The sequence below is a fragment of the Canis lupus genome, chromosome 2 (assembly GCF_003254725.2).
Source record: "Canis lupus dingo isolate Sandy chromosome 2, ASM325472v2, whole genome shotgun sequence".
NCBI classification, from domain to species: Eukaryota; Metazoa; Chordata; class Mammalia; order Carnivora; family Canidae; genus Canis; species Canis lupus.
The window spans coordinates 80,410,682-80,438,031 of NC_064244.1; the positions used below are offsets into that span (position 1 = coordinate 80,410,682).

Genomic DNA, 27,350 nt, shown 5'->3' on the forward strand with positions numbered 1-27,350 from the left:
CTTTGGAGTCAGACCTGCTCGAATTTGGATGTGAAATGCAGATGTGCTCAGCTTTCTTTCTTTCTCAAGATTTTACTTATTCATGAGAGACACAGAGAGGGAGAGAGAGGCAGAGACACAGGCAGAGGGAGAAGCAGGCTCCATGCAGGGAGCCCAACGACGTGGGACGTGGGACTCCATCCTGGGACCCCAGGATCACGCCCTGGGCTGAAGGCGGCGCTAAACCGCTGAGCCACCCCCCCCACCCCCCCCCACCCCCGCCCTGTGCTCAGCTGTCTATCCGGGATTAGTCAGGGGGCCTGATGGGGGAGGCCGGGGCCCTTCACTCCCCTCCTCCTCTAGGTGGTTCAGCATCGGCCTGAACTGGTGCCGCCTCCCATCCCCGGCCTCGGCCTTGGACGTGGGCTCCCACCCTTCACCTCAGAGGGCGCGGCTGAGGCCGAGTTCGCATGGAGGGGTGGGGGGCCTGAGCCTCAGTGGGCCTCTGGGTGCCCTCCCGCCCGCCCTGTGCCGTCCGCAGACAGGGTGACTTGCTCGGGGTCACAAGGCTAGCACATGAGCTCCATTTAAACTCAGGCGGCCTGATCCAGGCAAACGTACCGACGGGCAGGTGTGTAGGGAGACGGTGGAAACCCAAGGGGGCAAACAAGACAAAACAAAATGAAAACCAAGGGGGCGGAACGCCGGGGGGCTCAGTGGTTGAGCATCTGCCTTCAGCTCAGGGCGTGATCCTGCCTGGGATCGAGTCCCACATCGGGCTCCCCGTGGGGAGCCTGCTCCTCCCTCTGCCTGGGTCTCTGCCTCTCTCTGTGTCTCTTCTGAATAAATCAATAAAATCTTTAAAAAAATAAAAAAAGAAATGAAAGGGAAAAAAATCCACAAATAACAAGGGGGATGTGGTGCCTGGGTGGCTCAGTCGCGGAGAAGCATCTGCCTCTGGCTCAGGTCATGATCCCAGGGTCCTAGGATCGAGTCCCATATCCAGCCCCCTGCTCAGTGGCAAGTCTGCTTCTCCCTCTCCCTCCGCCCTCTCGCTCTCTCGTTCGTGTGAACGAGAATAATAAAATAAACAAATAAAATCTTTTTTTTAAAGGTTTTATTTATTTATTCATAAGAGACAGAGAGAGAGGCAGAGACATAGGCAGAAGGAGAAGCAGGCTTCCTGTGGGGAGCCAAATGTGGGACGGATCCTAGAACTCTGGGATCACTCCCTGAGCTTTGGCTCTTTTTAAAAAATCTTTAAAAAAAGAATAAGGGGCACCTGGGTGGCTCGGTAGTTGAGCATCTGCCTTCCACTCTGGTCGTGATCCTGGAGTCCCGTGATCGAGTCCCACATCGGGCTCCCCGAAGGGAGCCTGCTTCTCCCTCTGCCTGTGTCTCTGCCTCTCTCTCTGTGTCTCTCATGAATAAATAAAATCTTTAAAAATAAAATAAAATAAAATGAAAATCAACAGGGAGCAGACTGGACCACATTATAGCCACATAAATTCCCCTCCTCTCAGACCCCAAGCCTCTGTCCCTGGGGCCACACAGGGCCTAGCCTCCCAGACCTGGCTGTGACAACATTGTCTGGGTCTTAATCCCCTCCTGGTACGGGTGGAGGGTGGGGGGGCCCCCCTGAGGGAGCTGACACTGTCTGGGCTGGTTGGTTCCCACGGTTTGCCTGCACTTAGCCAATCAGCACGGGCTCTGGAGTGAGGGGTGGGCATGGAGGGGGCTTGAGGCTCAGCGGGCTGGGAAGGCCCCTCCCTGACCCCGGCCTTGCAGGTCAGAGCCCTTTCTTGGGCAGAGAGGGGGAAATCCTGATGTTGGTCCGGTCCCTGAGGTCCCTGAGACTGCCCTAAGCCCTCGGCCACTTGCCAAGGCTGAGCCCCGGTTCAAACACCTCACTGATCCCATTCCTCCCACTTGAGCCCCCATCTCCGCCAGGGGACCCCTACCCTTGGCTTCATCTGTCTCATCACCCCCATCCCTGAGACCCCCTTCTGACCCCCCAGCTGGCCTCCCCACTCCTCTCTTAGCCAAGGTGGGTTTACTGTGAGTGTGTAGGCCTCTTACTCATAGGGGCACCCGTGAGGGTTGCTGGGGGGCAGCCGGGTCACACCCAGGAAGCATTCTCCATTAAATGCTCCTGGCACCCTGCCCAAGGAGACGTCAGAAGAAGGAACCCAAGTCTCGAGGCCTCCAGCAATTTATTATGCTTTTCTGTATCGCTGGATCACTATTCACTTTATTTTTTTTTTTTTAAGATCTTATTTATTTGTTTGACAGAGAGAGAGAGCACAAGCAGGGGGAGCGGCAGGCAGAGGGAGAGGGCGACGCAGGCTCAGCGGGGAGCCTGACGCGGGGCTCCATCCCAGGACCCCGGGATCATGACCTGAGCCAAAGGCAGACGCTGAGCGACTGAGCCCCCAGCCGCCCCACTACTGCTCACTTTGGTACAAATCGTGTATTGTTTCTCCTCTAAAGGGGCCCCTAAGATTGGACCGGCCCTGCTCTTACTCCTTGACCACGCATCTCCACTCTGATGGCCAGACCGTCTGGCGAGAGCAGGGCCCCCACGGAGCCCCTCCTGGCCCCAGACCGCATCACACGCCTCGTAACCCCCGGCCTTGCCTTCCCGTCGCTGACCGGCCCTGCGGGAGGCGGCCCTGCTCTGCCCCACGTGCTTCCCACCTCGTTCACCCGGTTCTTCCAGCCAAAAAGCTAATCCAGAGTCCCGGATTCTTCTCGTTCTCTCAAACCCACATCTAATTGGTCAGGAAGCCCTAGGAACTCTTCACGATGCATCCATATCCACGCGTCCAATCCAGTCCAGCCACTTGGGGCTACTTCCTTGGCTACCATCTTGGTCCAAGCCCTGGGTTATTATTCCCAAGTCCTCATCATCTCATGGGGCTAATTCCAAACGCTTCCAAGCTGGTTTTCTGTTTCTGCACTGTCTGTTCCACAAGCAGCAAGAAGAATCCTTTGAAAGCAGAAGTCACATTGTGCCGCTCCCTTGTGCACATTCCGCTGGCTGCCGTCCTGACCCTCACCGGGGCCCTGGGCGATCTGGTCCCTGCCCACCTCCACAACCTCATTCCTTTTTTTTTTTTTTTTAAGATTTTATTTATTTATTCATGAGAGACACAGAGAGAGACAGAGACACAGGCAGAGGGAGAAGCAGGCTCCCTGCGGGGACCCTGATGCGGGACTCGATCCCAGGACCCCGGGATCACACCCTGGGCTGAAGGCAGACGCTCAACTGCTGAGCCCCCCAGGCATCCTGCAAACCTCATTCCTGCCACTCCATCCTCTCTGATGCTCCGGCCACGCTGCATTTCCTGCTGTTTCTACAATATTCTCAGCTTGTGGCCTCCTCAGGGCCTTTGCCCGTGCTGTTCCCTCAGCCGGGGTATTCTTCCCTCAGCTTCGTGCTTGGCTTGTTCCCTCAGTCCATTCAGAGAAGGCCTCCGTGGAAGGCAGCTTCAAAGGTGGCCTCCAAGGCTCCTCACCTTCCGCCGTGTCTTGTGTAAGGCCCTCCTCTCAAGGGTGGGCCGAGGCTCGGAGACCTGCTTCTAACCCATAGAATGCAGCAAGAGCAACGGGTGCTGCGTTTGACACGCGGCTACAAGAGGCCTGTGGCTTCCGTCCTGCTGTCCTCTCTCTTCCTCTCTCCCTCACTGGCTGGCTCTGAGGGAGGCCGGCTGCCACGTCAGCTGTCCGTGGAGAGGCGCACGTGGCGAGGAGACCCCACAGCCAACAGGCAGAGACGACCCGAGGCTCTGGGTCCCAGTAGCCCACAAGGCACTGAATCCCGCCGACCACCATGTGAGTGAGCTCGGAGGCGGATCCTACCCCAGCCAAGCCTTAGGATGACACCAGAGCCGTGGCCGGCGCCTTGTCTGTGTCTGTGAGGAGAACCCGAGCCAGAGGACCCTTCCAGGCTGTGGGACCCGACCCACGGAAAAAGACAGTGGGGACGCCTGCGACGTTCAGTCAGTTGAGCATCTGACTCTTGATTTCGGTTCAGGTGAATGATCTCAGGGTCATGAGATCAAGCCCGTGTTGGGCTCCAGCTGGATGTGGAGTCTGCTCGAGATTCTCTCTCTCCTGGGACGCCCAGGTGGCTCAGGGATTGAGCGTCGGCCTTCGGCTCAGGGCGCGACCCCGGAGTCCTGGGATCGAGTCCCACATCGGGCTCCCTGCGTGGAGCCTGCTTCTCCCTCTGCCTATGTCTCTGCCTCTCTCTCTCTCTCCCCTCTCTCATGGATAAATAAAATCTTAAAAAAAAATTCTCCCTCTCTGCCACCCTCCCTGCCCCCAACCTTTCCCCCACCCCCACTTAAGATGCGCTTGAGACGATGAAGGTCTGTCGTTTAAGCCGTGAGCTTTGGGGGCCACCTGTTACACGGCTGTGGCTGACACACACACTCTCCCCAGCCTACTCGCCCCAACCTCCTGCCACTCTGGCCTCTCACCCAGCTCTATGTTTCTTTGCAGGACACTTGCTGCTTGTGCATCTTTTCCAGCCCAGAGCCCAGCCCCACGCAGATGATCAGTAGGTACGTGTGAACGAGCAGATAGGGGAAGGTATGCAGATGCCCGAAGGGACCATCCCATAGCTCAGAAGAGCCGGAAGTAGGGGGCTCAGGAGGGAGGAGGCTGCCCTGGAGGTTACCATCCCCTCTTAGCCGAGACTAGGGGCCCTGGTGTCCCGCCTCTTCACAAGGATGCTGGTCCAGGCCCAGGATTCGGGTTCTCACGGTCTCTGCGGAACAACAAGTCCTGACTTCATACCCCCTTCCAGACCATACCTCCTGGATTTCCTCTGCTCTTTGGACTTCAGGCCTGTTTTTCTTTGTTTGGTGTGGAGGTTTGCTAAACGCCTCACTTAGAGTGATCTAATTTTCAGACCCTTGTCAGACTTCTCACAAAAATAACTTAATAGATAAGAAGAGAATCCTATTCCAACTCACATGGCCCCAATTTTTGTTTGGAAACAGTCCTTCTGTCCGTAAAAAGGAAAGGACCGCCAAATCCAACCCCCTCCCAGCCCTGTCCCCACCGGGTCCCAGGCTGTGCTGGGGGCCAGGGGGCCCGGGAACCTTCCAGCAAAAACATCAGGCCCGAGTCAGAACCCGGTGCCCAGTCTGGGTCTGGTAAGGGCTGGCTGTGTGCCCAATCACTGAGCCATTTCCTCCCAGACTCGGGCAAGTTTCCTGCCCAGAGGGAGCTGAGCGCATTCCCAGGCGGAGGGGGGCTGGATTGGGGGAGGGGGCAGCCACAGGCATTTCCCCCACCTCAGCTACTTTGGAGCTGAGGGGCCCTCCTGGGGGTAGAGCCCGGAGAGCAAGCCCGGAGAGGCTGGGCTCCAGCTGTCAGTTAGGTGGCCCTTTGTGGAGGAATGAGCTGGAACCAGCCTGTCCCTGTGTGCCAGGTGTGCCCCAGGGTGGGGAGCAGAGAATCCCACACCAGACTGTCTGGAAGCAGTAGCTTTTGGGTGACCACGGTGGCCTTTGCTAAGAAGCAAGGCTCACTGGAACCTGGAATCCTCCAAGGGCCTTCTTGCCTCCCTTCCCCCTGGTGCATCCTCTGCCACTGCCGAACAACCTGACCCTGGCAACCCCCTGGAAGCCCCTAGCCGGGAGTCTTCTTTGCCTGTGGGGCCCCTCCTCGGAAAGGGCTCTCAATCCCTATGGGCTGGGTGCCCGGGCCAGGAAAACATGGCTGTGATGGAGCCTCTCATAAGGTGGCTGGAACCACATTCCAGAACCTTCCAGGAATGGACTCATCTTGTTTTATGTGCACCTCTGCTGGCTTCCCTGGCCCCAGTGCTTAACAAGAAGAGGGTAGCAGGAAGCATGCAAAGCACTTGAGCTCTGGGGTTCAGGCCACCTGGATTCAAATCTTGACTTTGCCACTAACTAGCTCTGTGACCTTGAGCAAGTTCTATAACCTCTCTGGGCTTTTCTTTCTTTCTTTCTTTCTTTCTTTCTTTCTTTCTTTCTTTCTTTCTTTCTTCTTTCTTTCTTCTTTCTTTCTTTCTTTCTTTCTTTCTTTCTTTCTTTCTTTCTTTTCTTCTTCTTCTTCTTCTTCTTCTTCTTCTTCTTCTTCTTCTTCTTCTTTCTTTCTTCCTTTTTCTTTTTCTTCCTTCCTTCCTTCTTTCTTTCTCTCTCCCTTTCCTTTCCTTTCCTTTCCTTTCCTTTCCTTTCCTTTCCTTTCCTTTCCTTTCCTTTCTTTTTCTTCTTTTTTTAAAGATTTCTAATTTATTTATTCATGAGAAACCCAGGGAGGGAGGCAGAGACACAGAGAGAGGGAGAAGCAGTTTCCCTGTGGGGAGCTCGATGTGGGACTCGATCCCAGGACCCCGGGGTCATGCCCTGAGCTGAAGGCAGACGTTCACCCACTGAGCCCCCCAGGGCCCCTGAGCTTGTTTCTGAATTTGTAAAAAGGGATAACAGTATCTGTGTCTTGGGCTGATGTCAGAACAAAATGAGCTCATAAAAGTGCTTGGTACGTGGTCAGCACCCTACACGTGGCAATATTCCTTTGGACTGGCTCAGAGAGTGGCAGCGACCCACCTAAGGGCACACAGCGAGTAGGCAGAGCTGGTACCCAGCCTCTTCCCAGATGCCCTGTGGCCTCCCGGAGGAGCAAGGCTGAGGTGGCAAGGACCCCCACAGTCTTAGCCTAGGATGGGACAGGACACAGACACCGTCCACCCACAACTGAGTGGCTGCTCTATAGACCACAAGTCCACGCCGCCGCATCCCTGTCGCTTCCTCAGCCACCTCAATACGGACCTACACCCCAGGGGACCCTGCCCCAGCCAGAAGGGCTGTGTGGCCCCAGGACGGCCTCTTTCCCTCTGTGTGTTCATGATTCTAAGCGCAGGTTGAAAAAAATCATCTTTATTACTGTTTGTGGAGGGGGCGGTGAAGGGGGGCCATTCGGAGGACGCAATAGTCTCCCAGGGAAGGTGGGTCTGAGGGGGCTGAGAAACATAGGGCTTCACCCAGCGGCCTCCAAATGCCCCCCCTTTAGAGGGCCAGCCCCAAACCCTTCCCTCCCTCCACAGAGCCCCCAGGTGGGGGCCAGCCTGCCCCCCTGCTTCGGGGCAGTGTCCTGGGGTCCAGGCCTCTGGATGAGCCCGGGTGGGCCTGAGACAGACTCTGAGTCTTTGCTACGGCAGGTCAGGAGGGGGCTGTCCCCCGGGGCTGGGCACGTGCTGAGGGCTGGGACTGGGGCTGCCTTGGAGCTGACACAGAAGGCCTCTGGGATGGAGAATCCTGAGGGAAGGATGGAGGACACCTCTCAGTCCCCTCATCCTCTGCTGGGGACTTCAGGCCTCCGGTTACCCAGACCCCTCCTCCCATGCAGGACCTCTGAGGGTCCAAGGTTAATGCCAGGAGGGAGAGGGGATTTCAGCTCCTTCTGCCCCCACCCCTGCTCTTCTTAAACTCGGGCCTGTCGAGGCTCCTCGGGTGGCCTGGAGCCAGGGCTCAGTGTTTGGGGGACGCGCGGGGTGGAGCGCCCACCTGTATCTGGCAGAGGTCCAGCAGAGTGTGGATGCTGGCCAGGCACCAGAGCTCGCCCAGCAGGGACAGGAGGATTCCCAGGAGGTCCAGCCAGCTGCCCACGGTCAGCAGCAGCACGAAGAGGCCACCCATGCGCACCAGCAAAGTCTGGACCTGGCCCTGCAGGCCAGGCTGCTGCCTCTGCTCCTCTGGGGGGTGGGGTGCTTGTCACCACCTGCCTGCCATCATGCCTGGGGCCCCGGCCTGAGGTCCAGCTGGGTCAGGGCCTCGGGGCCTGGGCCGCCCAGCCCCCACCGCCCCCCTCCCCTTGCACCGCCCCCTCCATCTCCACTCTCTGAGCACCTGCCTCCCTGGCGGCATCCTCACTCCCAGGCTGCCTGTGCTCTGCCTGCAGTGGGGGCGGGGGGAGCACACCAGCTCCAAGTGGCAGGAGTCTCCCGACTGTGCTCCCACATCCGATCCATCAGGAAACCTTGGAGACTCTCTCCACCAAGTAGATCCCCACCTGAGCCCATGTCCCCACTCCCTGCCCAGTCCCAGCTCCTGGCTTCTGTTCTTGACCTTGTGGGTCACGAGTCTATTCCATGTCTACTCAGCAGCTGGTGACCTTTTAAACACATCAACGAGATGAAATCGTTCCTTTGCTTACATTCTTCCCAGGACTTTCCACTGCATTCGGAGTAAACTCCATAAACTCCTCACCTCGCCTGTGAGGTCCTGCCTGATGTGAACCATGCCCGCTCTCCAACCTCACCCCACCTCTGACTTGCTCCCGTTCCTTATTAACCCCCAGCCACCCAGGTTTTCTTGTTGTTCATCAAGCACGCCGAGCTCACTTCCACCTCAGGGCCTTGGCACCTGCTGCTCTCTGCCTGACCGCCCTTCCCTTTCCTGCCACTTCTACGCCATCTGCTCCCTGCAGCCAGGTGGCTCTTCCTACACCCCACATATGACCAGGTCACCCTACCCTGCTGAAAACCCTGCTGTGGCTTCTCATCCGACTGGCCAGACTGGCTGATGAGGGCTCTCCATCAGGCCCCGTGAAGCTGGCCAGCCTCATCCCACACTCAACTTTTTTTCAGTTGTTTGATGGCGCCATGCCTTCTCTCACCTCTGGGCTCCGGCATGTAGGGTTCCCTCTGCCAGGATCTCTTTTCCCCACAGAGACACACACCTCTCCCGGGGGGGGTCCTACTTATCCTTCAAAACCCAGTTCAAGGGGCAGCCCAGGTGGCTCAGCGGTTTAGTGCCGCCATCAGCTCAGGGCGTGATCCTGGAGACCTGGGATCGAGTCCCACGTCGGGCTCCCTGCATGGAGCCTGCTTCTCCCTCTGCCTGTGTGTCTGCCTCTCTCTCTCTCTCTCTCTCTCTCTCTCTCTCTCTCCTCTCTGTATTCTCATGAATAAATAAATAAATAAATAAATCTTAAAAAACAAAAACCCAGTTCAAGCTCTATCTCCTCAGGGCTCCCACTGCACGCTACAGCCCCTCTGAGCTGCCCCGTGTGGCTTCCGTCACTAGACTGGGCCTTCGCTTGTTGGTCCTCCCTGGAACCTAGCACCGCTGCCAAGCCCGGGTCAGATGGTGGGATGCCAGCGCCAGGTGGGCCAGCTGCTGCCCGGCGCCCCCGCGGCCCTTACCCTGCATGTAGATGACCAGCAGGGCATAGCAGATGACCAGCGGCGTCCAGAAGCGCACGGCGTCCGAGGTGGTGGGGAAGTCCTGGTTGATGAGGGCCACGGCCGCCAGGTCACCCACAGCGAAGGCCACGGCCAGGGCGCGGGTCAGCAGCGGAGGGAGGCGGTGGGCGCCTGCCAGCAGACCCAGGCAGACCCCGCAGTAGTTCTGGCTGCTGTGCAGCTCGTAGAGCTGGTCCACGTGGCGGCAGAGGCGCCGGGCGCCCGAGCTAAGCAGTGCGGCCAGCCAGAGGCCCAGCAGCAGGTTTAGGGTGCGGTGGGGGGCGCCCTCCTGCAGGAAGCTCAGGCCGCAGCTCAGCGCACAGCCCAGCGAGTACTGGCACAGCAGGTACAGCTGCAGCCTCTCCCTCTCGGAGCCCTGGGCGGGAGGGAGCCCGAGGGGGGTCTCGGTGGTGGGCGCTCAGGCTGCCTCTCGCCCACCGTGGGGACGGGGCGGGGTGGGGGGACACGAGGGAGCCGGGAAGGTACGCAGACCCCTCTGTGGGGGCTGGAGGCGGCCGGAAGCTTGCAGTCATGCTCTAAGGACTGCCGCCTTCGGGTCAAGGCCTGCTGGGACCATCCTCCTGCTTACTTTCCACCCCGATGGTTACTTGGGCCCCGAGCCCTTGCTGAGAGTTGGTGGCTCAGAGCCTTCCCGTCCCTGGGTTCAAAGCCTGACTCTACTTCTTGCCCGTTGTCCCGGGACAAGCCGCCCACCGTCCCTGAGCCTTAGTCTCCCCATCTGTGGAGATCACAGCAGAGCTTCTCCGCCTAGGGCTGTGAGGATGCTCGAGGTGACGCCCCCACAGTGTCTGGCACAGCGCGGCCCGTGGGAGGCCGGATAGCCAGGAGCCGCCACCGCTGTCTTCTCGGCCGGGGGCTGCGGGCCCCCCAACCCCAGGAGGCAGCGTGCACTCTGCAGGCTCCGGCTTACACGGGGGGTGGCCAGGAGACGGGGTGCTCCAGCTGGGCCCCGCTTCCTGTGCTCCGGGGTGCAAACTAGGGCCCCGGCCGCGCAGCGGCTCACCCTGCCCGCTCGGGGCCTCTTACCTTGTGCAGGGAGAGCAGCGTGGACACAGCCCGGAGGGAGAACTCGAGCACCACGAGGGCGGCCACCCGGGCCCCCAGGACCGTCAGGATCAGGGCCAGGCCGGCCAGGTGCACCGCGTCCAGCAAAGCCCACCGGGCCCGCAGCCGCTGCCTCTCCAGCCGCCGCCGGGGGTTGCTGTGGGGCACAGGGGCGTGGGCGGGGGCAGGCCCACCCGCGGCCGGGAAGCTCTGTGGGGCCCGAGGGCGGGGTGGGCAGACGCTCACCTGGCACAGCTCACGAAGAAGTAGACCCTCAGGAGGCTGTTGAGGACCGAGACTCCGCAGGCCCCGATGAGGCCTGAGGGGCAGGGGGGCGGCGAGGGGGCCGGGTTAGGGGTGCCGGGGGGCCCACGGCCGAGGGGGGCCCTGCCCGGAGCTGCCTGGCGGGTGGGGCGGGAGGGGCGGGAGGCGGCGCTCACCCTGCAGGACGGGGTCGAGGAGGCCGGAGCCCCACTGCGGGGAGGAGAGGCCGGGGAGCCAGGAGGGGAGGGAGGGCAGGGAGAACATGGCCATGGCGCGGATCAGCCCCAGCCTGCGGTGCCCGCCCGGAGGCCGCTGGGGGCAAAGGTGTCCGCGTGGGAGGGGAGGGGCGAGGCGGGTCAGAAGTCCAGCGGGGAGGGGAGGCGGGGGCCGGGCCTTCCGGGCCTCAGTGTCCTGGGGGCTCCACATTTGGGCAGCATGAGGGGGGCCTCTGTCCCTGCTCATAGGGGTGCCCTCCGGAAGCCCCCGCCGCAGCCCTGCAGCTGGGCTCTGGCCCGCAGCCTGAGGTCTGGAGGCGGCCCCTCTCCCCCGCCCGCCTGCGGTGGGACCCAGCTGGGCCTCCTCCCCCTCCCCCAGCTGCGGCCTTACCGTCCTCCTCTGTCCGCCAGGTGGCAGCTGCCGGGTGTGGCACCGGCCCAGGTCCCTGCGGTCCTCACCCCCCCCCAGGGACCGAGGAGAGAGCGCCCAGCGGCCCAGCGCAGCGGTTCCGGGGTGAGGGAGCCTGACGCTGCCCACAGAAGGGAGTCACGAAGTGAACAAAATAGAAAACTTTATTGGTTTGGAGTGTGTGCAGGGGCGCCCCTTGGAACAGCGGTGGGCGGGCTGCTGACCCCGGGCCCGCCCCATCCCCTCCAGGGACTCGGTGTCCCGAAGCCCAAGGTCGGCGGCCTGGGCCTCACAACATGCTCCCTGGGGGGAGTGTGGCTGCAGCTGGGGGAAAGGACCCGGGTTGAGGACACCAGGCTCTGCCACTGACCGTAGGCGGGTCGCTTCCCGGCCCCGGGCCTCAGCCTCCTCATCTGAAGAATGGGCACAGCAAGGGCTCCTTTCAGAACTGGCCTGAGGATCTGTGCAAGTGCCCGCAGCGCCGGGCGTCTAGGGGGCCCGCAGGAGCAGCTGATGTTACAGGCCGAATGATGTCCCCCCACCTACCCCCCCACCCCGCCCACATTCGGATGTTCTAACCCCCAGGGTGTGACTGTACTTGGAGGTGAGGTCTCAGAAGAGGTGATTAGGTTAAGATGAGGATATTAGGGTGGGTGCTAACCCAACGTGACTGCTGTCCTATTAGGACATGGACGGGCACAGCAGGAAGACCCCGTGAGGACCCAGGGAGAAGAGGACAGGAGAAGCCAACCCCGCTGACCCCTCGACCTTGGACTTGCGGCCTCTAGGCTGTGAGACAGCGGCTGTTGTGTGAGCCTCCTGGTCTGGGGCGCTTCTCATGGCAGCCCGAGCTCGCTAGCACAGATGTGACACGATGGCCTCCCGGTGCATCCTAGGGCCTCCCCACCTGTTCGGTGACCCTCGGGGGCGCTCTGGCCCCCACGGTCCTGGCTCTTGCCAGGGGCACCAGTCCGGCCTGGGCAGAGCTAAGTTCCAGTCCTGGTTCTGCCACTTCCAAGCAGTGTGGCTTTGGTCAAAGCGCTTCACTTTGCTGAGCCTCGGGTAGAAGAGGATTTCACGGTCTCAGAGGACTAAGCAAGCTGATGCATGTGGGTGACCCACTCGTGGTGGTGGCCATGCCCTGGAGCAGTTATTATGATAATGGGTAAGGCTCTGGGATAAGCTAGCCCAGTACAGACAAGGAAGAGAACTTGCTGGAGAACAGAGTGGCTGGTGAGCCAGAGCAGATGCCCCGGCCCTGGGTGGGCCATGGGTCTGGGTTGACCAGAGCTGTCCACACTGGCCTTGGACCCGTGGCCTGCTCTGAGACGGCCATTCCCAGCTGGCGTGGGCCGTGGCTTCCTGCCAGGCTCCGGGCTGTGTCAGGACAGGGACATGAGGGATGCGGCCTAGGTGCCCTGGTGCTGGCCCCGCGCAGCCAGTTTCCGGAGCTCGTCCCAGAAGAGCATGCTGAGGATGGTGTGGGGGCCCAGGCGCAAGTAGGCCGGGCCCAGACCCTTGTAGAGCGCCAGGGGGCCCTCCTGCCGCCAGATCTTCACCAGGCAGTCGGCAAGGCCACTGTACAGCTGGCCCTGGGGACAGACACAGGGTGGAGGTCACCACAGGGGTCACAGCTGGGGGTGTCTGTGTGCAGGGGCTTCTGTGGCACATCAGCAGAGACACTCTCCCCAAGCTGAGCAAATTACAGAAAGGTGGCCCTTTAGGCTGTGAAATTTAAGAAGGGACTTCCTCCTCCAGGCCACGCGGCCCCATGCCCGGGGTGGGGCGCCGAGCTTGGCTAGTGGCACACGGGTGGGTTTCATCCCTGACTCAGCCTTTGGAGGGCGCCTTTGTGTTGAGCCCAACCTGCCCTGGTGTACACGATGGCCTGTGTGTCTGCGAGGCCGTGGGGTCAGGCCTGGACTCCCATTCAGGCTCCTTGCGCTTATCAGCCAGGTGACCTCAGGCACGGCACCGGGTCTCTCTGACGTCACTTCAGTTTCCTCATCAGGAAAATGAAGGTGGTTGTGAGGAGAGAAAGAAATCCAGCTGGGAAAATGCTTATTAGCCCATGTGTGGGACACAGGTGCCCAGCAAACAAGCCAGGTCAGTGTGTTTGCACGTGTGTCACATGTCCGTGTGTCTCTGGCTGTGTGTGTGTGCGTGTGTGTGCACATGCATGCAGGGAGGTGCCCTCCAGCTCCCCATGCCACCCCCCACCCCCGCCGTACCTTCCTCTGCTCGCTCTGCCCCTGCCCTGGGGGTGCCCTCCAGCTCCCCACGTCCCCACATCCCCCACTGTACCACCCCTGCTCACTCTGCCCCTGCCCTGAGGTGCCCTCCAGCTCCCCACACTCCCCCTGCTCGCTCTGCCTCTGCCCGGGGGTGCCCTCCAGCTCCCCATGCCCCCACCTCCCACTGCACCCCCCCTGCTCACCCTGCCGGTTCCGTCCACGGGCTGATTGTAGAGCCGTGTGCTGACCACGTCGAAGGGGGTCATGACTGCAGCCACAGCGACGCTGCTGATCATGCCTCCAGCCAAGGCTACCAGCCAGCTGTCTTCCGGGAGCCACTGTGGGGATGGTGCAGGCTCTGACCCCTGCAGCCGTCCTCCCTGCACCCTCCCAGCACTTGGGGCCCCGGAGAGCTGGGGAAAGGGAGCAGGCCAGGCGCCTCCGGCCATTCGCCCACCTCAGCTCCTTCGCAGTGTTAGGGCTCACTGCTGGCCCCACACACCCGCTGGGCACGAGGGCAGAGCCAGGGTCCTCGGCTTTCTTCAGGGGCCCTGGCTGTCACCTCCCCCTGGGCTTCCCTAGGTGGGGGTCCAGCTGGGGAGATGCCGGGGCGTGACAAGGGCCCAGACAGGGAGAAAGCAGGCAGATGGTCCTCCTCACCTGTTGCTCCTGCACCCAGGCCTTGGCAGAGGCAAAGGTGGCCAGCTGGGCAGCTGAGCCGACCATGACTCTGGGCACAGCTCCCCCCACACCCCGCCACAGCCCTGCCAGGCCCTGCTGCCGCCAGATGGTCTCCAAGGCACCCAGAACACTCTGTGGGGAGAAGGCACTGGGTCACCAGGCAGCCCCTGCCCCCTTGGGGCCCATCCAGCCCACGGAGCTCTGTGGGCCCCGGTTCCTACCTGGTGATGATGTTGGTGGCCCACGGCCATCGCGGCCACGGTCTGGGCCTGCAGCTGCGTTTTGATCTGTGAGACCAGATGTGACAGGGGGACTGGATGAGCTGTGCCTCGACATCCAGACCCCCACGAGCCCACACCCACAGCTTAGGGAGCGTGTGGAATAGGGCTGTGGTGAGGCTCGGGGTCTGCGTCTCCGTGTAACCTGGGTCAAGTCACCAAACCTTCTCCCAGCCCGTCTGCTCCGCTCGACAAGCTGTTCTCTGGACTAAGTGGGATAAGGACTATTCAGCATCCAGCATGCAGCCTCGGACGCGGGGGCCTCGCTTATTCTTAACCTGCTCGGCCACACGGGGAGACAAGTGACCACGCTGGGTTTGAGCCAGCACGAGTCCCGCCACCCTCTGCGCCCTCCCGTGGCTCAGGCCCGAGCGGGGCAGGGACCCAGGAGAACGAGCATCCAGGCAAGATTCTGGTGCTTTGGGCCAAGGGGCAGATTCCAACTCCAGAGCAGGGCTGTCCCGGGAGCGGCCCCGTCCAGCCTGGCCCACTCCACCCGGTACCAGGGCTGGTCTGGAAGGCTCCAGAGCCGCCGGCTGAAGGAGCTGGGTCACGGGGCGGTGGAGGATGGAGACAAGGCACTCACCAAGTAAGCAGGGCTCCCCACGAAGGCTCCCAGTGCCCCAGCCACGGCGCCCGCGACCACGGTGCCACCAGGCCACTGGGTGAGGCCAGCCTGGCATGCCAGGCTGTAGCAGTAGAAGCGGACGCCATTCATGAGGCCCTGGTAGAGGAGGCCGGCGGCCAGCCCCTTCTGCAGGCCACACAGCCCATCGGCGCGGACCACAGCCACCACCGAGGTCACAAAGCCCCTGTAGGGCCGTGGGTACGTGCCGTGGGCCTGCAGCTCCCCCTGCAGCTGCAGCCTCGTCTTCACCACCTCTAGGGGGTTGGTGAAGATGCAGGCCAGGCAACAGGCCGAGGCGCCCAGCACCAGGTCCACAGCTGGGGTGACCGTCTCCCTGGCCTCTCTTCCCGAGGCCGGCTGTGCCTGGGTCAGGGACATGGGCACAGTCCTGGGGTGGTGGCGCTCAGGCTGCCTGCACCCCTGCACAGTCACAGGGGTTGGGGATCTAGGGGGCCTGGGGCCATGTCTGGAGGGCGGAGGTCCCAGGCGGATCGTCCGGTGGCCCCGGGTCTGTCTCGGGAGTCCCCCAGCTCTGCTGAGCCACTAGGGCTGGCGGAGCCTGGGACACGCCCCTGCTGGCTCAGACCAACCCCAGCTGTCCGGGTTGTCCACACCTCCCAGCAGGGCTGTGCCTGGATCCTGGGATCTGGGGAAAAGGTCACCTGGAGCAGGAGGGAGATTGGGGGCAGGGAGAAGGTGCCAATCAGCTGAGACACCTCCTGCTGTGGTGCCTTCCAGACCTCCCTCTGGCCCTGGGGCAAAGGGCTGGTGGCCCTGCCCCACCTCTGTTTGGGCGGGTCCTGCTGCAGCTCAGCGCCCAGGCCACGCAGGAACTGCCCACAACCACCCCGCACCGTCCCCGTGGCTCCCCGTGGCCGGCCTCCGTCTTCCAGTCTGGCTCCCACGCCTATGGTCCCGCTGTCAGGAAGAGCAGAGGTGGCAAAGGGCTTCTCGACCCTGTGGAGCTGATTCTGAATGTGACCCTGGGCGAGTCACTTCCTCTCTCTTAGCTTCAGTCTATTTGTAACATAAGGATTTTAATACCTACTTCAAGGTGTTTTGGAGGATTAGGGATGTGGGCAGAGCGTGCCTAGCACAAGGCTTCACCCCCTAAAAGGTGGCCCACGGCCCCTGCCCCCCACCCCCACGTCTGGCTCCTTTCTCCCAGACCTGCCTCCCAAGTCTTCAGGGCCCCTGGGCCATGTGTCTCAAGGAGTGGCCTGTGGCTTTGGTCACTCGCCCCATGAGGACCTGCCCCTCCTCCTGGTGGGGGCCCCTTCTGGGCTGTTCTTGGAGGAGAGGCCGGGGTATGGGAGTGGCCCTTTGCCAGAAGGGTCCAGGCTGCTCAGGCTGGGGGCCAGCACCACCCTGCCCACCTTGGCCTCTGTCCCCAGGGCATCTCTCCCCTGCCATGCACACCCTGGGTCATTCCCGCTCCAGTGAGAACCCGGCAGAACCACCCTGCCGGGAACCCCAACTCTACAGCTTCCACACCCACCCTCCCAGGTGTGAGGGCCTGGCGGTGGCAGTGCGGAGTGCCAGAGGGCCTCCCAGCGACCCCCTCCCCAACCTGGGCCTGGTAAGCTCTGCACCCTCCGGCGGGCCCCCAGGGCAGCAGTTCAACAAGAGGTCTGGGGACAGCGTGGACTCTCTTGGGTTTCTCCCAAATGCCCGGCACCCACCCCGAGAGCTGGCGAGGCTGGCCGCGGACACTTGCCCTGAGACTAGAGGGGTAGCTTCCCTTCACTGGCCACGGCAGGAGGTAGGAAGGAGAGCAAAGGTCAGGTCAGGCCAAGGAAGCCTCATGGCCTGAGCTCCAGAGAGCGGCACGGGGGCAGTGGATGACTGGGCCTCCCATGGCGGCAGAGCAGCAGCTGGAAGAAAATCATGGCATGAATGGCCGAGGGGCTTTAGAGGGGGGCCAGGCATCCCCCACCTCCGTGCTGGTCACAAAGGGCCAGTGACAAGTCTTGGCAATATAACATGTCTATTTTATTTTAAAAAACAAAACCCAGACCATCTGACCCCTTCCCCCAGAGGGCCCGGCTCCAGCCAAGCAAGGGGGTGGTCAGGAGGCACGCACGGGGACCCCGGGCCGCTGGGCTCTGCTCCTCTCCAAGCCCTCCCTTCTCTCCCAGCAGGAGCGGCCTGACTCCTGGGTCCTCCTGGGTCCTCCTGGCACTGCGGTTTGGGGAGAGGCAGGAGCCGTGGACATGCAGGGCCTCTGGGCAGCCAGGGAGGGGCCGCCTGGCCCTGAACCCCCCCCAGCTGTAGGCCCTGGCCAGGCAGGCGGCAGTGTGCCTGGGGATAGTTAGTGAGGAGGGGACATGCACTGACAGCCTAGTGTCCGGCTTCCCTGCGCAGCCAGCTGAGTGTTCCAGCGTGAACAAGGTGGCCGGGCCTCGGCCCAGACCGCTGACCCAGGAGAGGAAGAGGGACTCCTGCCCCCCGGTCCTTCTGCTCCCCTCAGAGTGGATGTTACTCTCGCTGCCATCCCGAAGAGATGCACATGCATCTGTATATGCCGTGCGTATGCAGAGCCCATAGGGCTCAGACCCTCTGCCCCAGCGCTCTCCAGTCACCACTGGCCGGGCGGGACGCCCAAGAGTGTGGAGCACCCATCCTGCATCCCTGGAAGGAGAGGGACCCTGTCTCAAGCCCCGGTTGGTGGTTCTGTCCCCCAGGGCGGGAGCAGGCTATGGAACAGGGGTGGAAGCCTGGCCCCGAGCGGCACGATGACAGAGCATGACGGCGGGTGCTGCTCGGCCTGCGTTTCTTGGCCACGGACGCCAGCCAGCGCCGCCTCAGCACCAGGGGTCCCGGGAGGCCCTGCCGCGGCAGAGGCTGTCGCTCCGCTGCCAGGCGCTGTGGATGAGGCTCAGGGCGTCCTCGAACTTCTTGTTGGAGGTTTCCTGGATGGGCTTGTGGGGCAGGTCCACCTGGGGGGGCACAGAAGGGGTCCGTGAGGGCTGCTGTGGGGACCCCGGAGGCCCTCCGCACCAGGAACCAAGGGCAGGACCGGCGTTTCCTAGGTTCTACTATCAGCTGTGGCCTCAGATGCCCTGGTGGGGGTAGGGGGAGTCTTGCTTTTTTTTGTTTTTTTCAAGATTTTATTTATGTGAGGGAGAGAAAGCAGGAGAGCACACGCAGGGGGAAGGGCAGAGGGAGAAGCAGGCTCCCCGCTGAGCACAGAGCCCCATGCAGGGCTCGATCCCAGGACCCTGGGGTCATGACCTGAGCTGAAGGCAGATGCTCAATGACTGAGCCCCCCAGGCGCCCCGAGTCTTGCCCTTTCTGTCCTACACGTTGGAGTCTGTCCTGGAGCTGTTGGTACAGTGCTGTCCCTAGGCCCCAAGTCCTCCTCTGTCCCAGCAGGGCTCCTTTCCCGGGGAGTGGCCCCACTCACTCCTCGGGGCGCTGGGCAGCTAGGTACCTGGTAGATGGTTTTCCACCCAGAGCCCAGCGCAGACAGGAACCGGTCCAGTTCAGACGTGCAGCTCAAGTAGATGACCCAGGGCAGGAGAGGCTGCTGGCTGTCCTGGGAAAAGTCCTGGGGAGAGCGGGTCCCCAGGTGAGCAGGTGCCGCCCTCCTCCTGCAGGGCCTGCTTCCATCGCCCCCCGCCCAGCTCACCAAGACACAGTACTCCTTGCCAGGGCCGGTGGAGACGGCGCTGATGTCGGCCAGCTTGGCTGTGCCCAAGGAGCGGAAGAAGCTAGTCTGGCAGTCCTCGTGGCACGTGAAGAGGCGGTCATCGGTGATCACTAGGCAGCAGGGGATGCAGGGGCTGGGAGTTACCCCCTGGGGGATGACCTGGAGGGCATTGGCAGAGGGTAGGGGAGAGGCGAGCTGGAGCACTCCCGGGCTGGCCGGAACCAGAACTCCCCACTCCGGGGGCCCAGCCTGCCCCTCGGCCCCTCCCTCCAGAGGTCAGCTGGGCTCCGTCCACCTCAGAAGTGGAGGTGGGGCTGGGGGGGTGCCCGAGCATCCAGGCCACAGGTGGTCCTGAGCTCTCGGGTCCACTCCTGGGCTGTCCCCTGGACGTCCGCGTCTTGGTCCTCGCAGGCTGCCCCCGAGCTTGTGGGTTTAGGGAAGGGACCCCAGGGATCCTGATCGGGTCGGGAGGCCGGATGAACGGTGCAGGCCGGAGGCGCTCACCCCTTTGGACACAGCCTGGCACAGGTGCTGCATCCAGTCGGCCATGTCAGCCTCGCTCTCGGCGCTCAGCTCCAGGCACGGCCGGTCGGCGAGGATGACCTGGAAGGCGTGGGGCCGATCCGTGGTGTTGGCCCTCCGACAGCCACCGCACTGCTCCCCCCTGGGCCAGAGGACGAGGGGTGAAAGGGAAGCAAGGGGGGGTGGCTTGAGGCATGCGACACGAGCGTCCTGCACCCGTGGCCCCGGGGGATGGGGGGACACAGACCCCTCGGGCTCTCGGGAGAGGCTTGGAGCTGCCGGCCAGACCCGCCCTTGCTGCGTAACAACATCTGTCTACAGAACTGCCAGATCCTTCTAGCTATCCCAGCATGGCCAGGAGAGGGCTGAGGTGGGCTCTTAGCTCCGGCCCTCTCAGAATCAGGGTGCGTTCATCCACGTTCCCTCTCTGGGCCTGGGGTTTCCTCCAAACACGTGAATCTTCCAGCAGGTCAGAAGCTGCCAGGGCAGCAACTGCCGCCCCTGCCGGGCCAGATCCTTTCCCGGCAAGGAGTTCCTCTTGCTTCCCTCACAGGAAGCTGCCCCTGCTCCCCTGGCCTGGGGTCCTGTGGCCCTGAGAGCTCCGCAGACCCCTGGGTACCAGTCAGGGCTGCTGGATGGGGTGTAGCTGAGTGGGGCAGGATGACAAGAGGCCCTTGGCAGCTCAAGCCAGGGGGACAGGAGCCCTGGGCCCCAGGCTCAGCCGGAGTCCCCACACCACCCAGCCCCCTTCACCAGGACACTCACCCCATGTTCACTGAGAGCAGAGGGGTGACATCGGTGCGGTCAGGATACTGGTAGAGGATCCCGTTGCTGCAGGAGCACAACACAGCAGGGGTGAGGCCTGTCCCAAGAACCAAGGGCCAGGTGGAGCCCACATCCGGGGGGCCCCCTGCAAGCTGGGGCCTTAAGCCCCAGGGGCCAAGAGGCCTGTCTTCTATGGAAGGGAGGGTGAAGAAGGAACCAGAGGCACAGGAGGGCACGCTACCCCCTCAGGCCGACCTGGGGCAGAGAACGGCTTGGAGCAGCCGAGCCCACATCTACACCTGACGTGCCCCCGGATGCCCTGGGCCCCGAAGATGGCTGGCTTTACCCAGGAGCTCTAATATCCCGAGGTATGCCTACCCTAAAACCCTTGCGGGGCTGGAAGGAGGCCCCCTTGGGCTGCTCTCCTCTGTGGCCTGCCCACAGAGATCCCAGCTGAGGGCCTGACTGCCCAACGAGCTCCAGGACATGCCCGAGGCCAGAGCTGCGGGGGCTCCCACCTGAGTACCACGAAGCAAGTCTTCCAGTGCTCTTTGCCCAAGTAGGAGGTGCCTGCCTTGTAATGCAGCATGCCTTCTTTGGTGATGGTGCCCTCGGGGGGTGAGCAGTGGCAGAGGACGGGACCCAGGGACTCATCCATGGGGTCCTCCCAGTGTACAAGCCCATAGAAGCGCACGGTGACAGCAGTGGCCTGGGGGGGTGGGCAGCAGACAGAGCGGTGAGGTATGGGCCAGGCTCACCAGCGGCCCAGCCCCAGGAATGGCCATGGAGGAAGCAAGGACACGCCCCAGGTGGGGCGGGGGACAGGACCCAGGGGCAGGAGAGCCCCTCCCCGGTGGGTGACGGAGAAGCTAAAGACCTCTACTTGCACGGCCTGACCTCACACCAGAGGTGGCCTCTCAGGGACGACAGTTTCCCTCCACTCCTGGCACTTACCTCACACTTGGACTCCTGGGCCACAAATTTGGCCAGTGCCAGCTTCTCCATGGTGGCATCAGTCAGGATGCTGGGGTAAGGTGGTTCCCGGCAGCCTTTGATCATTGCGGACTTCAAAGAAGCCAAGAAGAACCTACACAGGGAGTGGGGTTTGCTGTCAGAGGCCCCGGGGGGGTGGCAGCGGGGAGGCCTGCCTCTCAACTGGACAGGATTCTGGCCTGGGGGCACAGAAACTTCAGGGAGGTTGCTGGCTGGAGCCAGAGCTCAGGGCAGCAGCTGGGGCAGTGATGCCCAGCGATCACTGGCCTCAAACGATGACCTGGAAAAGGCCATTCCCAGTGGCCAGGGGCCCGGGCGCTGCCGGCGAGGGAGGACCAGCCCCGGTGGTGCAGCGGAACCGGAGTGGGTGGGACCCAAGTCAGTACAACGACACGATCTCATTACCAGTAATTTTTGTATGAAGGCATCGGGGCGGGGGGGCACCCATGGCCCCCGTGGCCCAGCAGCCGGACTCGTGTTCTTGCTGATAACTCACGTCAGCCCTCAGGCCAGTCCTCTCTGGAGGCCACACAGGGTCTGAGGTCACCTGAGCTGATGACGTGAGTCCTCCAGCAGGTGCCAGAGGGAACACACCTGATCTCCACTTCTCTGTTTCCTACCTTGCACCCTCCATCCCTAGGGGCGGGGGCTCCAGGCCAGGGGAGGTGGGGGGGGCAGGGGCATGTCACTCACTCGGCCAGGGCCACGTCGGCCGTGTCCAGCAGAAACTGCTTCCTGCGGTTGGTGCACACCAGCTTCACCGTCTGCTGGTCGAGGCCCACCTGCCGGAAACAACAGCTTCACATGCGCACGGGGCTCGGCTGCTGCGGAAGAGGCAGCCCGGCCAGGTGAGGGCTGCTGGGGAGGGAGGAAGCACGCCCTGGAGTGGCCGCAGGGAGAGCCCCCGAGAGCTGGGGAGGGATGGTCAGAAATATGGTGGATGAAGAGGCATCTCAGACTCGTTCTTATCCCCCGCATCACCTGTAGAAGCTGCTCGAGAGATAAGCTGACGCCCGACCCCGGGGGCGCTGGGGCCAAGGCAGGACACGCCTCCTCTGCAGCTACGGTGGGTGGCCGGGTGGGCGCCCGAGGGGTCCTGTCCTACAGCATATGGCAACTGCAGAGCCTGCACTCACCGACACATAGTCAAGTTCATTGTAAGAAACAGCCTCTTCCACCAGGTATGGCTTCTCCGCGGCCCCTGAGAGAGGAGACCCCGATGCCTATAACTCGCAGTGGCCTCTTTTCCCTCCCCCTGCCCCATGTCTAAGACCTGGCCTCTCTGAGAGAGGACCCGTCCCTGCCCTGCGATCTGACACGGTGGAGGAGGCGGAGGGCGCGGGGCTCGTGGCAGGCAGGCCCCGGCTCCCACGGGGCTGCCGGGACGGCCGGTGGCACCCGCTGGGGTGTTTCGGTCACCACCAGGCGGCCGAGAGCCGGGGTGGGGGGCGCAGAGAAAGGGAGGGAGTCAGTCTCATCCTCTGCCTCTGGCCGGGCCCGGGGCGGCAGGCACCTTTCCGAAGCAGGTAGACGTAGCAGTCTGTGAGCAGCACGTAGAGCAGCTGCAGGTTGCCCTCCATGTGCCCGGTACTCATCCGGATCATCTGCGGGGCCGACACGGAGCGGGGTCAGGCGCCCCGGCCCCCGCCGCCCCGGCCCGGCCAGCACGCCTCCCGCCTCGGCCGTCCGTGAGCTCCCGGGACTCACTTTGAAGAGCTGCTCTTCGTTTTCTCGGAACACGTGGATCATCAGCAGGAGTAAGTGATTGTTGTCCACTCTGAGAGAGGGACACGCGTGGGGAGGGTGTCAGGCTAGGCCAGGGGCGGGCGGCTCTGCCCCTGACCGCAGCCGCAGTGGCGGTGGCGGGGACACTCCCAGCCCACCCCGCCTCCCGGCCCAGGCCGGGGCGTCCACGGCTGCGCTCAGGGTATCTGGAGGGCAGATGCCCACCGTCGCGGGCCGCGGGGCGCCGGGGGCGAGTGTCAGGCCGGCCGCCCGGGGGGCCCCCTCACCTGAACTCTGCCGAGTGGGTCGTGTCCGACGGGCTCCCCTGCCCCTCATCCACCCCCGAGTCCTCAGCGCTGCTCACGCACGGGCTGGGCCGGTCTCGCTTGAGCTGGCAAAGAGCCTCGCGGGCCCCCGGCTCCGGTTCAGGCACAGGCCCCTCCCGGACCAGGGGCGACTCAGGGTCCAGTTCCCGGGGCTCTGGCCCCCCGGCCTCCCTCGGGGCGCGCTCTAGGGGCCCAGGCGTCTGTCCCTCTCTTCCTCCTCCTCCCTCTTCTTGGCCAGCAGTCTCAGGGCTACCAGGAACATGCAGCGGTTGGCCAGGCCCTGCAGGGTCATGGTTGCTGCCACCTGATGTAAGAGTGCTTGGACTCTCGACGGTAAAGCGGTAGAAGTCCATGGGGGCTGGAAGCCCCTCACTAAAGTCGCAACATGGTGGCTTCTCCGGGGCGTCCCCGGGAGAGCCGGCCCGAAAGGACTGGTCTGGGGACTGGGCGTGGGAGCGCCAGGTGCTGGGGTCCAGCTGCCCGTTGAGCTGGTCGATCACCTTGCTCAGGGGCTGCCCCAAGCGCTCCATGGACGTGTCCTTCATCTCGGGGATAAGCAGGCCCACCGGGCCGGGCTCCGAGAGCTCGCTGCTCTCGGCTGTGCTGCTGGGCCCCTCTCCCTCCTCCTGGGGGGGCGTAAAGGTGGCGTCCGGGGACGCCCGCCCCAGGCCTGGGCTGCTGACAAGGCTGTCACCATCCCCCCCGCGGCGGGCACAGCTGTCCTGGGTGGAGGAGGGGTGGAGGGGGCTAGCCTCCTCATCCGACCTCGCCTTCTTCTTCTTGCCGGTCTTCTTCTTCTTCGTGACCCTGGACAGGAGTGATGGGGCAGGCTTACCACCTGAGCGCCGCAGTACCGGGCAATTAGGTGGGCTGGGTCGAAAGGGGGGATCTGGGCATGTGACCTCTGAGGGCATAGCCAGGGCTTCAGAGGTCCTGGGTGGGAGGCCCCAGGCCAGGGGGCCGGAGCAGCTCAGGCCCTGAGGTACGCCCCCGTTGCTGGAGGCGGGGACCCGAGGAACCCCTGAGCACGTCCCACGAGTTCTAGCTGAGGACGCAGCTGTGCCAGCTGTGCTCTCGGGAGCAAACACAGGCCCTGGTCGGTCAGAACGATGGCACCTCCACTTGGCCCTCCCCTTGGGATGTGGCCAAGGGACCCTGAGCTGACCTCACTTCCCAGCAGGTTATCACCGGGGATGGCTCAACCAGAAGTGCACTCGAAGTCTTCTGGGCTCACACTTCTTTGGTTGCAGGGTGGCTGGAATGGGTCTGGCAAGGCGACCCCAGGTCGGAGCCACTTAAGCTGCTCAGGCCTTGAACTGACCCACAGAGCGGGACCCCTGACCCCCCCCCTCGGGCCAGCAAGCCTCAGAGGGTACGATACGCACAGCATCTTACTCAGCGTGGAGAGTCTCAGGGGCAGGAGCGGGGGGAGGTCAGGGAGCCCGGGAGGCTCTGGGCCCAGAGCTGTCCCGATCTGCCCTGCGCCTCCTCCTTCCCTTCCCTGTAGGTCCCTGTCTACGTGATGGAGACACTTCTCCTTCAGGGAGCCACACGGAACTGGAATGAGTACAGATCGCAGAAACGGTACATCGACATTCCAAGAAGCCCCCCGGGGAGAAGGCGACCTTCCGGCCCTGGAGACCTGGGCCACAGCGTCTCCTGGGCTCGGGCCCTGTTTCTTCTTGCCTGAAGAACTCCTGGAGAACCACTTCATCTCCAGGAAGATGCCTATCTGCCCCCGGGGGGCAGGGTCCCGGCGTGCGTGGACTGAAACGTGATGCAAGGGGTGGACAGGCCGGACACGGGGATGCTCACCCCACTTCTCCCGGGGCCCCTCCCCGCTGACCTAATGACTTCGAGCTCTGTGCAGGCGTCCGGCAGGTCGAGAGTGTGGGGTTCCCCCTTCTCCTGAGAGGTGGTGTGCACAGGGGTGGTGTCGGAGGAGGACACCGTCTCTGCTGGGTCCTCACTGAAGGGGTTGTGGCGCTGGGTGGGACTCTTGGTGGAAGCCTTGCTGCTGGTCAGGTCGGAAGCAGTGGAGCGGGGGCCGCTGACCGTGTCCGTGAGGTCTCCATCTGGGAGGACGGGAAACAGGAGGCAGCCCGTCAGACGCCGCCTGGGGCCCCCAGGCCCCCGAGCATGCCTTATCTCACGAGGGAGGCAGCTGAGCTCCTCCCGGGGAAATGTGGTCGGGGTGGCCCTGACTGAGGAGTAGAGGCCCAGACCAACAGGACACGGGATCTGTGCTTTAAGAGTGACCTGGAGCGACACCATCGCCCCGCCACCGAGAACCCGCGAGAGCTCCTAGCGACTTGGCCGAGTCCGAGTTCCGAGCCCCAAGGTTAAGCAGCTCCAGGCTGAAGCCCCTCAGGGACGGTGACCTTGATGCCTCAAGAGGTTAACCTTAGAGCCCTCCGTCAGAGGGAGCCAGAGGGGTCCCCGGCGGCCCCTTCAGTGCCACTGGCCACGGCGGGGCTGACACACCCAACGTCCCCCTGGAGGGTCCCCGCTCTGCCCACCAGAGGCAGATAAAAAGCAAAAAAGGGAGAGAAAATAGAGGGAGACAGTGGGGATCCGAGAAGCTGAGGGGAGGGGCTGAGACAGGAGAGGGAGTCCAGGGGGCGAGGAGCAAGGCGGAAGGCGGAAGGGCCCAGAGCACAGTAGGGAGGATGAGACCGGGGCGCCAAGGAGATGCAAAGGGAAGGGAGGTATGGCGAGCGGGTGCCCCCCAAGGCTGCTTCTCTCCCTGACATGGTCACACCCCCGCAGCGGGGGGCAGGACCAGGCACCCCGTTAGGGCGAGAGCTGGGAACTCCATCTCGCTCAAGTCTCTGCCTTCCTGCCGGTCCTTTCTGAGTCCCCCTCACCCTTGGCTCCACCCAGGGGAGAAGGGGGGCGGGGGATGCTTCCTCTCCAGAGGGGCAGGTTTAACTGCCCCCCTACCCCCACGCCCCCACCCAGCCAGCCCAGAAACAGGAGCACGGAGAGCACACGGGGCATTATCTGGTGGCAGATGGAGCCGCCGCGGCAGGGAACGGAGGCCCAGCTCTCAGAGAGGTCGGCTGAGAGCTAATGGCACGGGACACGGGATGGTCACGCCTCACTGGCCAGCTCACACACATCTTGTTGGCCATGATCTGCCCACAGGAGACGTGGCAAACATGCTTCCCATCCTCAGCCTCATCTGGAACCGCCCAACCTGCTGTCCACTTCCTAGTGGGTCTTGGAAACCACTGGGCAGCTGTATGCTGACGCAGCACATCATCCATTTTTTTAAAAGTACATTGTCTTTTAATATAAGGACAAAGGTGGGGGCCAGAAGCCATTGCCAGCCCAGCCAGAAAATCACGAGTGACATACGAGACTTCCTGCAGATACCCTGGGCCCCCCCAGCCTCAGTGCTCACATGGGGAAAACCTTGCCCTTAGGTCTCAAAAAAGGGTCCTGTGAGGCCCTACATTGTTGTCCCGGGTCCTGTGAGGTCCTATGAGGTCCTACATTGCTGTCCCGGGTCCCGTGAGGCCCTACATTGTTGCCCTGGGTCCCGTGAGGCCCTACATTGCTGTCCCGGGTCCCGTGAGGCCCTACATTGTCGTCCCGGGTCCCGTGAGGCCCTACATTGTCATCCCGGGTCCCGTGAGGCCCTACATTGTCATCCCGGGTCCCGTGACGCCCTACATTGTTGTCCCGAGTCCAGTGAGGCCCTACATTGTCGTCCTGGGTCCTGTGAGGCCCTACATTGTTGTCCCGGTTCCCGTGAGGCCCTACATTGTCGTCCCAGCCCCTAGGGGTCTGCAGTTGCTTGTGGGAGGAGTCCCGCCCAGTGAGTGAGCAGGCCACAGGACGGTGGGTGTCAGGGCTGGGTTACCCACCAGCTCTGTAAACAAGCCAAGGACCACAGAAGGCCGCCCCCACCCCTGCCCCTGGGCCCAGAGTTTGGAGCTGCCCCCAAATCCTGCTTTCCTCCAGGTGGAAGGAGAAGACAAAGCCCCCCCAGGTGAGCTGCCGGAGCAGACCTGGGGACTCAGGAAAGCAGGAGACCATGGTGGGGACAAAGCTCACCCCGCCCTGGAGCCCCGCCCGGCCCAGCCTGAGCAAGCAGTGCAACCCAGATTGTTAGTTCTCAGGCCACCGGGAGCTCTGGAGGGCTGCGGAGGAAGGTCGGGCCCTGCTTGTCAGGTGACTGCAAAGGGCGGCAAGGAGCTGGGTCAGGAGGGGGTTAGTGGTTAGAATCAGAGGGGGAGAAACCAATGCCCAGCATGTGCACTGCAAGAAGAGAGGTTGAGACGATAAACGATGTTACGATGGAATTCTGGATTTCATCTTAACTAACCCGTGGCACTCTCCAGTGCTACTCTCTTGGCCAGATGATATAATTAATTTTCCCCAAG

At 62.8% G+C, this 27,350-nt stretch overlaps 3 protein-coding genes across 5 annotated transcripts in view; all 3 read right to left on the bottom strand.

The window, feature by feature from the left end:
• Positions 1-11,101, bottom strand: part of TMEM82 (transmembrane protein 82) — a 13,912-nt gene extending 2,811 nt beyond the window's left edge. For 2 of the 3 annotated variants that reach the window (XR_007409149.1, XM_049106932.1), the window contains exons 1-5: positions 10,708-11,101; positions 10,514-10,586; positions 10,250-10,424; positions 9,164-9,578; positions 7,524-7,711 (exon numbers count right to left, since the gene is read on the bottom strand). Coding sequence is in view for 2 of the 3 variants with exons in the window: in XM_049106932.1 (XP_048962889.1) it covers positions 7,524-7,711; positions 9,164-9,578; positions 10,250-10,424; positions 10,514-10,586; positions 10,708-10,993 (1,137 nt within the window). In the remaining variant the exon portion in view is untranslated. Of the gene's footprint in view, positions 1-6,880; positions 7,275-7,523; positions 7,712-9,163; positions 9,579-10,249; positions 10,425-10,513; positions 10,587-10,707 lie in introns of those variants that run through there. The other variant, XM_025448262.3, reaches the window with a different exon arrangement.
• A 200-nt stretch (positions 11,102-11,301) lies between these two features.
• On the bottom strand, positions 11,302-16,793 carry SLC25A34 (solute carrier family 25 member 34). The gene is made up of 5 exons (XM_025448263.3): positions 14,935-16,793; positions 14,292-14,357; positions 14,050-14,202; positions 13,593-13,727; positions 11,302-12,747 (listed from the first exon to the last, which is right to left on the bottom strand). Exons 1-5 carry the CDS (start codon positions 15,352-15,354, stop codon positions 12,565-12,567), a joined length of 957 nt encoding a protein of 318 aa, XP_025304048.1. The 5' UTR covers positions 15,355-16,793; the 3' UTR covers positions 11,302-12,564.
• A 153-nt stretch (positions 16,794-16,946) lies between these two features.
• The window catches only part of PLEKHM2 (pleckstrin homology and RUN domain containing M2), a 38,269-nt gene continuing 27,865 nt past the window's right edge, over positions 16,947-27,350 (bottom strand). Inside the window, exons 8-20 of the mRNA XM_049106930.1 lie at positions 24,806-25,034; positions 22,921-23,766; positions 22,616-22,685; positions 22,422-22,512; positions 22,045-22,109; positions 21,602-21,690; positions 20,870-21,002; positions 20,434-20,624; positions 19,916-19,981; positions 19,133-19,292; positions 18,608-18,787; positions 18,410-18,526; positions 16,947-17,915 (exon numbers count right to left, since the gene is read on the bottom strand). Of these exons, the coding sequence (XP_048962887.1) occupies positions 17,781-17,915; positions 18,410-18,526; positions 18,608-18,787; positions 19,133-19,292; positions 19,916-19,981; positions 20,434-20,624; positions 20,870-21,002; positions 21,602-21,690; positions 22,045-22,109; positions 22,422-22,512; positions 22,616-22,685; positions 22,921-23,766; positions 24,806-25,034 (2,372 nt within the window). The 3' untranslated portion in view covers positions 16,947-17,780. The remainder of the gene's footprint in view (positions 17,916-18,409; positions 18,527-18,607; positions 18,788-19,132; positions 19,293-19,915; positions 19,982-20,433; positions 20,625-20,869; positions 21,003-21,601; positions 21,691-22,044; positions 22,110-22,421; positions 22,513-22,615; positions 22,686-22,920; positions 23,767-24,805; positions 25,035-27,350) is intronic.

What these genes read in the sequence shown, in the direction of transcription:
- SLC25A34 (XM_025448263.3), bottom strand. Translation starts at nt 15,354, where the DNA reads ATGTCCCTGACCCAGGCACAGCCGGCCTCGGGAAGAGAGGCCAGGGAG. An exon ending in GCCACCAACATCATCACCAG is followed by an intron (nt 14,203 to 14,291) that starts GTAGGAACCGGG and finishes TTCTCCCCACAG; the next exon opens with AGTGTTCTGGGTGCCTTGGA. An exon ending in CCTGGGTGCAGGAGCAACAG is followed by an intron (nt 13,728 to 14,049) that starts GTGAGGAGGACC and finishes CCATCCCCACAG; the next exon opens with TGGCTCCCGGAAGACAGCTG.